At 42.6% G+C, this 12,167-nt stretch overlaps 1 protein-coding gene across 1 annotated transcript in view; it reads left to right on the top strand.

The window, feature by feature from the left end:
* LOC102084468 (glypican-5) overlaps positions 1-9,594 on the top strand; it is a 442,035-nt gene extending 432,441 nt beyond the window's left edge. Inside the window, exon 9 of the mRNA XM_065074303.1 lies at positions 9,551-9,594. Within this exon, the coding sequence (XP_064930375.1) occupies positions 9,551-9,579 (29 nt within the window). The 3' untranslated portion in view covers positions 9,580-9,594. The remainder of the gene's footprint in view (positions 1-9,550) is intronic.
* Positions 9,595-12,167: the final 2,573 nt, after the last annotated feature.

Genomic DNA, 12,167 nt, shown 5'->3' with positions numbered 1-12,167 from the left:
TGATCCTACTCAGAGCACCATGTAACTCTTCCAGTGGACTACTCCTCGGTCAGAAGGTAAAGGTGTGCAGCGAAATAAAGGTAGTCTTTAGGAACATGTTGGGGTTTTTTATTCCCAGTTCCCTAATATGAACAGTTTATTGTCAATTCACTTGGTTGGCCGTCCATCAAAAAGCTAGAAGGACTCAGAGCAGTGGCCACAGGTGGCAGGGGGTCTGGCTGCTGTCCCCAGGGTTTCCCCACTCCTGGCTGTGAGATTGGGATCTTCGAAACCGTTGCCAAGGCATGACTTTGGAAAACCCTCCTCAGTGTGCTAGTTGGTGATTTGCTTGGAGTTTTCATCAATTCAGATGTCTTTCTGTGGTAAAGTTTAAGGATTATTTAAATGAGAGAATTAACTTCTTTCCAATGACATTGTATCTGCATGTTTGTTTTAGTGCAGTGGGAATCCTGAGCTCCTGTGAGCTCTAGGCATGCTTCTTGTGCTTTCTCCAGCTAGTTATGATTGGTTTTGCTGTAATTGCTGATTTCTGCAGGCAAAGAGTTGATCTTCCTTAATTCTCCCACTAATCAAGAAAAGTCTCTCCCATCCCTTAGCAGCAGAGAATACTGTTTCTCCCACTTCCTGGCTTTTCTGGCAGCTGCAGCCAAATGACTGTCCCAATAATAGTCCCTCTGTTCCAGAGATTAGTGCTTAAAGCATGTGAAAACAATATTTCTCAATTTATTTTGATGGAGTTCTGTTTGTCAAGTTTATGGAAAGCTTAACCAAGTCAGATGCTGTGACACTCCTTCCAAAATCTTCTCTAACCGGTTTCAGTGAAGAAACTAGAATTTGCTCACCACCCATCATGTTCTTTCTCCCCAAGCATCCTTGCTGATATTTTACCCTTCCACCCACCTAACACCAAGCACACTGGAGATAAAAATATTTTTTTAATCTCTTTCATCTGTGATACAGCTGTCTTATTCTATTAGAAGAACAATTTAACTACAAGTGTAAATCTGACCTACAGCACAGTTATATAGTACCAGAGCTGACTTAGGCAAGGAGATGTTAGGAAGTTCTCCTTCTTAACCATTTAAACCTCAACTTCTTGTGCCTAAGCGACAGAAACAAAAGAGCCTTAGCCAAATATAATTTCTGGAGAGTAGAAGGAGGTTTTCACCATAAATGTAGTGAGTTTTGGGGCAGCTTCAGGAGGATAAATGAGAAGGATCTAACTGTTGGAAAGTCATCACTTCAGGAAGAACATCATAGGACTTGGTTGTCTGCCGAAGAGGGATAGACGAGGTGATGCTTGGTGATAATGGCAGCTCTGTTCTGCAGAGTGTCTGCTGGTGGAGAGGTTCTGTGACAACAGCCTCTAAAAAACATGTTGCTTAACTGGCTTTTGTGCTTAATCCTGAGGCAGATTTATGGGGAAGGCGGGGAGGAGAAAAGGTAACTATGATAACAGTTATTGCTGCGGATTCCTGGGTGCGTGTTCAGGCTTGTCTGAGAACAGGTATGTCTCTAACTGTAAGTGTGCCAGTAGCTTTTTTTGAAAGCAAAATCCAAGCCCTTTGGAAATGGGTTGTATTTTTTATATAAACACCCAGGAGCTCTGCCCAAACCTATTAGAAAGCAAGAAATATCCTTAGGGGAAAGAGTTGCAGGAGAAGAGAGACACCGAGGACTCAGCAGCGAGTGCAGCAAACTACACTCCGTCCTCCGTCGTGTCCCTGGAGTACGTGATGCTGATCCCCTGCGGTGCTGAGCGATGAACAGTGACAGGCTGAGCAATGAGATGTCTTCCCGCGGCAGCAAAAAAATCAGGCCCTGTGCATGAAGACTAACACTGACACCCTCCCCAAAACAGGGCGGGCAGAGCCGTGAGGGGCTTCCCACAGGGAATAATGCTACATGGAGACTAGATGGAGCAGGTCATTAGCAGTAGCTGTGTAGTATATAATAGCAAAAAGCATTCACAAACAATTAAAATGAATTCAATGGCTGAATTTAAGCTGTTATTCCAGAAGTTAAATGCCAGTTACCAATGCGTAAAAAGGCACAATAATCACTGCATAAATAAATACATTCGTTTTTCTAATCTGTAACTATAGTAATGTTGCACATTCAGTGGAATTGTGCTGGGGGCCCCAGCTTTCAACTGCTATTGCCAGAGCTGTCATCTATCACATTTTCTTGTCATGTTCATATTTTTGCTATTGTTCACTGGTTAAGAAGGAGGTTTGTTTTGTTGTTTTCTGAGCAACTCTGAAGTAGGGAGATGGAGAATGTAGAAGCCAAAATGTTAACGTTCTGGTTGATAATCTTTCTTAAGCTAAAAAGATAAATCTCTGGATTTTTCAATTTGGGAAATTAATTTAGACTCTAGAGTTTTGATTTAAAAAGGAAAGCAAAGATATTTGGACTCATTGTGGAGCCCACTGCAGGCTACCAGGCTTTGCAGAAATTCCTTCATGTTGTTAGTACTGTAGAAACGACCAGATGTTATGTCTGTCCAGTCTGGTGTCTTGTCTTCAAGAGGGGCTAATGCTGTATGTGTGAGAAGATTCATGTGTGATACTTCTTTGTTAAAATGATTTAATTCTCAAGGTACATAGTAAGTCACATGAAACTTATCTGCGGGTGTTCATACAGAACTGAATTTTTAAAGGGAAGACATCAAAATTTTAATGAAATATTTTATCAGGAGAAGCCACGTTTAAGAATGCAACTCAATGAATTGAATGAAATTCAATAAAGCACTTCTGAATAAAGACCTGAGCTCCACAAACAGTGTTATAGCTGCTAAAATTATAGGAAAGTGCTGAGAAGTCCTCCCTGCTTGCTTCTCTTTTATGTTGGGTGCACATTTTTCCAAGGTTTTGTTCTTCCTTTGGGACGTAAAATTATTCTGAAGTGAAATTGCTGTGAAACATTACATTATCAAAACTTTAATGAATTGCTTCCTGTCACTCATTAACCTTGCAGTTTTCTCTTTAACTTTGAACTAAGCAGTAGGCACAAAATTGTTTTGTTGATTCAAGATGCTGTAACATCTTGACATCGGTGAAAATTAACCTGGTAAGCTCTTCTTGGGTCAGAAGATGTTTCAGATTTTAATCTAGTTGAACCTTGAGTGAGAAACTCTCCTGTGAGCGTCAAGCAATAAATGATAATGAATAAAATGTTCACTGGAAAAAAATGCACAAGAAATTAGTGACTTGAAGTACATAATATGAAATACTAAAGAAATGCAAAGCCAAGGTAGCAAATGTTTTCCATTCAGTGGTATGTCTGGCTAGAAACACTTTCCTCAAGGAATCTACCAAGACTCTTGCTGTGAATCACCCCCTCTCTTCCTGTTCCCAGCACCACTGCCTACTGACCACTGGTTGTACTGGGGAATTAGGCTCTAATACCACCCAGGTAACCCAAAGGTGACTTGTCAGTGCCTCCCAGCCCATCCTCCCGCAGTTGCCATGCCCAGGGATGAATGGTGTTTGTTTGAGGGCCCTGCACCCCAGAGAAAAAGCTGTTCAGAATGTTCAGAAATAGACCCAGCTGCAGGGAAAACTAGAAGAAGAAGTGGGCTTGAGTAATGGCTGCCTCTTCCAAAGTAAAGGTTTAGTGGGTTTTAAAGCATATTGGTGCAAGAGCAGGAACTCTGCCAGATACAGGAATGAGAAGAGTGAGTTAGCGCATTTTATGGGTCCAGAAAAACATAGGATCAGTCAACTCTTTCGGCTATGTGAGCTCCTTCAGTGCATCTTTTGGGTACATGGTTTGTGTTTTGTTTCTTACTGTGCTTATTTATTTGCTTGATACACACTGAATTTGAGAAATGGGTTGAAGATGCCTGATATCGTATGTGTTTGACACAAATGGACAGCATGTTTGACATACAGATGCATTTCATGTGCTCTAATCTGAGCTGTTTTCTGTATTCTGATTCTTAAATGGCAAAAGATCTTATGGAGGTCATTTCAGCCTCTGAGCATTGCCTGTGAAATTGGGGACAGAAGGGCAGATAACATAAACAGTGCTCATCTGTACGTGAAAAGGTCACTTGGAGAAATAAAAAGTCAAAGGCTTCATCTGAAGTTAAGAATTGTTCTGTTACTGAGTTCTTAAAAAGAAAGAGTGTAAATGGACATCCCAGTTAAGCAAGCTTGAGAACCCAGGCGGTCACCTCACCTGCACTCGTTCCCCCAGGGCACACGTGGCACTGAGCTGTGGGCAGGGACACCACGCTCCAGCACGCTCCTGGTGTTCCCTGGAGGGGCTCTGAGCAGGTGAGATGAGAGAGGGACCGTGACGGTACGTTATCCCAGCCGCTCCGGAGGGGTGTGCCTGAGAGCAGCTGGTCAGGGAGCTGGGGATGAAGATTTTGTTCATGTGTCGTTCCAAAGGGCCTTGTAATTGATTGTGAGTGAGGCTGTGAGAGTGTCCCAAATCCAATTCCAGTTACTGCACTGTGCCTATCTAAATCCCCCCAACATGTTATTTGGATATTGTGCTCCCTTATAGATTCTCCATAAACTGCCAGGCAGGGCTGCTGTGTGCAGTTAAATTATTGCTGTACTGTAACAGAGAAACTGCCCAGAAACTGCCTGTGCACAGCAATATACAATTCCATACAGGGTTTGTTTTGTAACAAGAGAGGTTGTCTGCATTTTTATGATCCTATATGTGTGCCAGGTCTGGGCATCTTCATTAATTTTACTCTGTCTTCTGCTGAAATACCATATATTGAGTTTATTTGTTGTCCATTGTGATTGACTGTGACATGGAGTGATGCAGATATTTTTTCAATTTTAATTCTGTGCAAGTCTTCATACAAGAGCAGATTAGTTTTGAAGAACAGGTGTGCTGGAAGTGAATTTTAGGAGACTGGGAAATGGTGCTTTATTGTCTGAGCTCTTCTGTGTCTCTTCTCATCTCCACCTTGGCAGCATGCTTCTACTTGAAGGCTTGTCAGCATCATAACGAATTTTTAGCCTCATGTCTTGCTCCAGACCAGTTTCCTTCCAGTCACTGATATTGATCTGATAAGTGCTGAGGAGATATTTCAGAATGCTATTACAGTATATAGTGACTAGCTGTTTTGAAATCTTTTGTCCTGTCTCAGATGAGGAAGATTTCACTAAAGTAGATATCTTGTCATCATATATATAGATTTACATCATGTATTATATATTATGTTGTCATAATTGGTTGTGGCTAATCAACAAAAGCAACCATATAGACTTTAATCTAGGCCAGGAAAGAAAAGACCTCATCTGGCAAGAAGAAAACAATAAAATTCCTCAGAATATCCTTGAGAAAGCAAGAATCAAGAGACCAAATGAAGAAGCTGAACAGCTTTAATAAAATTCAGTATTCTTCCTTTGGTTTATTCAAGACTTCGCAAGTGACTGTCCAGGCTTAATGGCATTCACTGACACTATGACAACAGGGGATGCTCCACAGAGAGAAAGGGGAATTACAAGTATGCGAGGTTAACTGAAACGATGCTGCTAGTAATAAGCCACTGGAACTGGACTGTCACTCATCCTCTCCTTCTGCTTCTGGATCCTGGTTATCTCATCAGTTGTTCATATGCTTCTCCCATCAGCTTCAGAGGAAGGTGTGAAAAAGATGGACAAGATGGTCATATATTTTAATCAAATATACTAAATACTATAAATATGGAGTGTGACATCCCCCAGATGATGTGTATGTCATGGTATATCATTTTACTGCTAAATGATATGACATGGTGTAGCTTAACACAATGTGAAATGACACAGCCTAACTACAAGTGCCATTTGATGCAGAAAGATATATTTAAAGAGCAACGTGAGGAATCCACTGTGTGTGATGACTTTTTAACAGGGTATCCAGCCTGCTTGTGCTTGGAGTTGTGAAGCTGTTGGACTCTCCCACTTTGGATTTCCTGAGGCTCTCTGCTTCACAACCGCTAGCCTGTCCTGGTCTGGGTGCTTCATCCCACTGATCTTTGACAGGGTGACATCTTTGAACTGGGTGCCAGAAGCCACTTGTGATCCATTACCATAATTAAGGGTGGATGCACAGACTTTTTCCTGTGTAACTTTGTTTTCTTTCCTCGGTTTTTCAAGCTCTTGAAAAATAAGAGTGTAGCTAATATTTGCTGGGGAGGTCAGTCCCACTCCTTCCCAACCAGAAATTTGACTATCCATCTTCCTTCTACACATTGCTTATGTGTTTTCTTTCCATCCCGTAACTGCAGGCAGCTGCTTTCTCCAAAAAAAAGCAGCAGTGGAAGCAGCAGAAGAGAGGTGATACAGCTTTGCATGTAGAGGTAAAGGCTGTTCCATGGAGCACTTCTAGAAGAATGCAGGACACTTCCTCCCCCCCCAAAAAAAAAAAAAAGAAAAAAAGAAAGAAAATGTCCATCAGATGCTGACCTGCATTACCTTAACAGCAGCAAAAAGCACACAAATTGTCATGTGCCAGTTTGTAGTTAGCAGACTTCATTACCAGGCTGTTTTTCCTTGTCTGGTGCTTGGGGAGGAGAACTGCAGATGCCCTGCAGATGTTCTCTCACGTCATGTCTCTCTCGAGCAGCCATGGTAACTAAAAGGAAAAAGACCATAGTGACATGTCCCAAAACAAACTTAACCAAATTCTCTAAAGCCAAACAAGAGTGGGATCTGAAGTGGTTTTTCTTCTGTGTATTGCAGGTGAATAGCTAGAACAAGACTCCCCATCACATATGGGAAGGCTCAGCATTTGAGCAGCTTGGCAGAAACTCAATAGAGCAGGAAATTTAAGTGTCTTTTTTGTGTGTGTGTGAAGGTTTGAGATCATTATACAAAATTTTGGATTTGAGGTGGGTTGATGGGGCTAATAAGGAAGTCTTAGCAGAGCTCTGGACACTGATATTTTCTTAAGTGCTAACAGCTTGACAGCTTGGAAGAGGAATACTCAGCAGTACGTGCTGTGAGACATAAAAGACTCTTACAGTTCTGCCACTGTATCTCCCAAAACTGTTACATGTACATTTACATCTAAGAAGCTTAAAATTGTCAGCACATGTTTGCAAAATGAATAGGAGCAAGCAAACTGCTGTTCTGGGTCTGACTGAATGTACATTGTTTTCTAGTAGTTCTCAATCATCTGCTGTGATGTTTCCATGCAGTTAATGTTAGTTATATGAGTGCTGGTACATAATGACCTAGACCAGAACAGTAATGTTTAAGGAATCATATGGAGAAAGTCAAAAGCAATCCCTACATTGAAAATTTGTGTAATGGGACTGGAAACACTGGCCACCACTGTATATGCTTCCGTCCTGCCCCTCTGCCTCACTGCTTTACCCTGACACCGTGCAAAATCACAGACAAAGGTCTGCTTTGTCAGAACCTCTCAGAAAGCATTGTGCAGGGCTAAATAAATGTCAGTGCTGGTTTTATATAAATTCACTGTATGTGGAAGAAAGGAACATGGTCCCTATTGTCAGGGGCCAGCCTGGTTTCTGAAGCAATATAGCTGCTTGTGCTTGGGACAGATAACCTGCAGGAGCATGGGGCCACAACCCTGCCAGACCCTGCCTGGCTCTGCTGTCCCCGCACACAGAGCCGGGTCTGAGCTGGGGATGCCAAGATTGTGCTGTAGCTAGGACACATCTGAGTGCCCCTTGCTGAAGCCTTACTGTGCACAGGCCTTAAGCAGAGTCACCAGAAGCAACAAGATGGAGCTGATGCAGAGAGAGCTCCTGGGTGTCCTTGCAGCCCTATCCAGAGCACCAGTGGTGAGCAGAGAGCTGCAGACAGCACTGACCCCATCCTGGAAACTGAAGATATGTAGCTGTGTTTAGGTAGTAGTGTATCAAGGGAAAAGACAAATGGGGGCTGCCATTACAGGCAATGCTTTGCTTTTCCTCCTTGAAATGTCTTTGGCTTTGTCCATCACCTACCTGTAGGAAATGGGAGGCGAGGAAGCCTTGGTGGTATTTCCATCACAGACCAGGTTTGTTAATTTCCAGTGATAGTCAGGAGAGTGCTTCTGGCTGCTGCAGGCTGGAAGCAGCTCCCCTCTGACCGGGTGGCGGGGACACAGGGCAGTTCTCTGGCCGACACTGAAGGGGAGCTGAGAGACCACGGGCTGGTCCTGTGGATCCCTGACCTTGAGTACCCTGGAGCTGCAACGCCAGGCAGTAGTTTAAGTCTGACTTGTGTAATGAGCTTTTTGGCTGTGATTGTCGCTTCTAAGATGTTCAATTAAGCCTTTTTACACAGTATCACAGTATGTTTGGGATTGGAAGGGACCTCAAAAGATCATCTAGTCCAATCCCCCTGCTGGAGCAGGAACGCCCAGGTGAGGTCGCACAGGAACATGTCCAGGCGGGTTTTGAATGTCTGCAGAGAAGGAGACTCCACAACCTCCCTGGGCAGCCTGTTCCAGTGTCTGTCACCCTTACTGAGAAGAAGTTTTTTCTCAAATTTAAGTGGAACCTCTTGTGTTCCAGCTTGATCCCATTACCCCTTGTCCTATCATTGTTTGCCACTGAGAAGAGCCTGGCTCCATCCTCATGGCACTCACCCTTTATATATTTATAAACATTAATGAGGTCCCCCCTTAGTCTCCTCTTCTCCAAACTAAAGAGCCCCAGCTCCCTCAGCCTTTCTTCATAAGGGAGGTGCTCCACTCCCTTAATCATCTTCGTCGCCCTACGCTGGACCCTCTCCAGCAGTTCCCTGTCCTTCTGGAACTGAGGGCTACTGACATTCATACTACTGACATTCAGTTTTTCTAAAAGTCTGTGTCCTATGCTTCCTATCTTACTACTGGGCTGTGCCTAAATCTGTAGCTCATGTTCCAGGGGAGGTGTTTAACTATGTCTTTAGTGGATTTACTGTCATCTACAGTCCAGAGACATCAACAGCACTAATGCGTGTGCATGACATTTGGTGAAAAAAAGGTACAGCTGTTTCCAAGTCTCCACAAACACTGCATTAGATAGTTTTAGTAAGAGAGAGGGAGATGAGTAAGTCTTCTTGCTTAAAGAATGAATTCAGAGACTTCCACTGAAGTGTGGGAAGAGGGGGAAGTGTCCCTGAATTATTAATTCCTGCTCCAAGTAGGGAAGATTTATGTGCTGCTCACAACTTAGGAAAAATTGTGTCTCCTTGGCTAACAGTGAACTCTGGTAAGGTAGAGCCTAGCCACTGTTGGCATGAAAATGAGAGCAGTTTTCAGGTTTCCTTCATACCTGACTCTTCCCGTAAATTTTGTTCTTAAACTCCTGCATCATTAACATGTAGTTAATCATTTGGCAATTAATTTAACAACCATCTGTCATTTTGCATATTTTGTAACCTGGTAACAGTTGCATTGCTTGGAAGAGACCATTTGCCAGTGAGTCTGAGATAATACGATGGTGTCTATTCATTCCATGCACAAAACAGAGACTGTACTTTCATCCTCGAGAGGAACCTTTCAAGTGCATCCAGGAATTCCACAGGGCAAATGCCAAGTCTCTGCATCTGTGTCTCCAAGCTATACTCAGACTTTCTTCATTTCTTTTTGCCTCTAGGGATCCACCAGCCACAGTGTCTTAACTGATCAGTTACCACCAGAATCATCTGTGTTTTGGATATCTTTGATATCTTCTCATCCCTCACAACAACATCTGAGGTAAGACTCTAATTAAGGATTGTTGTTTCTTCTCTTGGAGGTTAGTATTCTTGTAGTTTTGTGGCCTCTGCTTTGAGACTTCCTGACTAATGTCAAGGACTGAGCAAATTACTCGGAACTTCTTGTCAGCTATGTTCCTTTTCAAAAGTTTAATTAGCAGAGAATAACACAGTTTGAAATAAATGTAGCCAAGGCAAAAGCCAGCTCCTGCAAAGTGCTTAGCTTGTTAGCAGTAAAGCTCTTAGGACTATATCTCTTTTGGAATGGTACAAGCTTAAGACAGTTAGCAGAACTCTACAATCAATGAGTCCCAAAACTGCCTTTACACACACCTGCAGACAAGCTAAAAATATGGACCATCTGGTGTGTTTGTATGTATATATATAATGAGCTTTTTTATTTTTTCCTTTGTATTGGGTGCTGTTATGTGGGCCAAACCAACATAATGTTACTAGAGTTTTTAGAACTAAATCAGTCCAAAATTTTGATCATTTTTTTGTTCCTGGAAACTTACAAGCTGTTCTGCAGGACTCAGGAGCTCTCGTGTCTGGAATAGGGACCACATATGTATTTTTATTATTATCTTGTGATGCAGCAAGGGTTACTGTTTCAATCACTTCAAGTGTTCACAGACCTCAGCGAAGCTGGTAGGAAAAGTTTAAAATAGATAAAAGAAAGTGCTTCTTTATGCAGTGGGTGGTGAACTTCTGCAGCTTGCTGCCATAGCACTTTGTAGAAGCAGGCAGTAAGAGCAGGTTCAAAAAGGGATTAGACATTCATGGACCAAGAGTCTATAAATGGATACTAAGAGAACTGAGCAATGATATACCCTATAACATCCTTGATACAACAGCTTTAGGGGAGTACAGAGTAAATGGAGAGCAGAGAGTGACCAGATTGATGTGCTCTCTCCAGCTTATCCTGTTGCCACTAATCTGAGTGAGGATCGTTGGCTGGATGAACCATCCATCTGACCCAGGAGGCATCTCCTATGTCCTCATGTGTATGTAGCTTGCACTTGAGCAGTGCAGGCTGTCAGGTTCAGCCTTGGCTCTAGAGGTTCGGTCCTTGTCAAACCCACAATCAGAAGTACACTCTTTCTGGAGCCCTGTCACTAGCACGAGTAGCACAGGCTGTTTCAGAACAGAGCTAAGACTTATTGGCCACTCTCTGCAGGGAAAATGGTTACCTTGACTTTTCCAAAGGAGCGATACTTCATAACGCAAATAGCAAGAATCATTTCTCACCAAGCCGTTTACTTTCTGAGGTAATATATCTCTTGCCATTTCCATTAGTTCATTGTCCTTCCCCAGCACTGTCCTTTGGCTCAGTTGCTTGGCTTCACTGTGAGGTGAGAAGGGATCTGAGTGGCATTTGGCTAACATGCTCTGAAACACTCAAGTCATCTGTCAGTGTTTGCAAGTACTAGCTGTTTCTACAGCCACCTTTGTTGGAATTAACAGGACAAATCAAGGACAGTAAATGCCAAAGCCAAAAGCTTTTTCTTCTTCATGTAGTTACAATACACGTGTAATTTATGAGACCCGTACATCTTGGATTTTATTGCACCACTTGAATCCCTTCAGTGCTGCAAAAGACTGCTTGCTTTGGGTGGGAATTTTTGCATTCCCATCGCTTCGTACTGTGCATGCTGTGATATCCATCTCTGCTGTCTTTTTCACAGAGCTTATGCAGTCAGAAATCTCTGTTTAGGGTCAGATCATCAGCTGACAGACACGTGCTGCTCTGGCTCCAGTGAAGCTATATTGATGTTCTTTGGCTAAAGAGAGCTGGGGCAGTATCTCTGAGAACACAATGTAAAGTGCTTCGTATTTCTTTTGCTGGTTCAATGCTTGGAAGAAATCCAGCAAAAAACAATGCGAATTAAAAATGGAAACTACTTCTCCAGCCCTCTCTGCATGCTGGCTTAGCAATTACGTGAATTAACTTGGCATGCCTGTTTCTCAGGACGATGTAAACATCTCCCCACAAGCAACTTGGTGTTAAAATGTGCACAGTTAAAAAGTGAAGAGTCAGGCTTAATCTTGCCTTCTTATGACCCTGTCACCACAGCTGAATGTACTTTATCAAAGAGAGTACCTTTTAGGTGACTGTACCCCAATAAAACTCTCTCAGGCTTTCAGTCCTTTCCATTAGCTTGGTTACTGATTGAATTGATTTCAGCACTTGTGAGGTACAGATCGAAGGCATCTCAGCACATCTAACACACAGTGCAGACCATTAAGAAGTGTGAAAGAAAAGCCAAGCCAGTTCATACACAAACTCACTGTAATAAACCCAAGAACCTGGCACAAAAGCAAAACCAGTAGCTGTCAGAGAAACCACTTCGGTGGTAAAAGGAGGCTTCAGGTATTTAGAAAGTTCTGCTCCTAAAGCCTGTTTAGGCACAAAGCATTCTTGTCACGCTTTGCAACAGCCATAATTAAAAACTATTTGATGGTAAAAGTGTTTTCTGGTATTTATCAGTGAGTCATTAACCTTAACTGTATCAACAT

Source organism: Columba livia, chromosome 9, assembly GCF_036013475.1.
Source record: "Columba livia isolate bColLiv1 breed racing homer chromosome 9, bColLiv1.pat.W.v2, whole genome shotgun sequence".
Lineage (NCBI taxonomy): Eukaryota > Metazoa > Chordata > Aves > Columbiformes > Columbidae > Columba > Columba livia.
The sequence above is the reverse complement of the archived record's forward strand: the minus strand, read 5'-3'. Positions and strand labels throughout refer to the sequence as shown.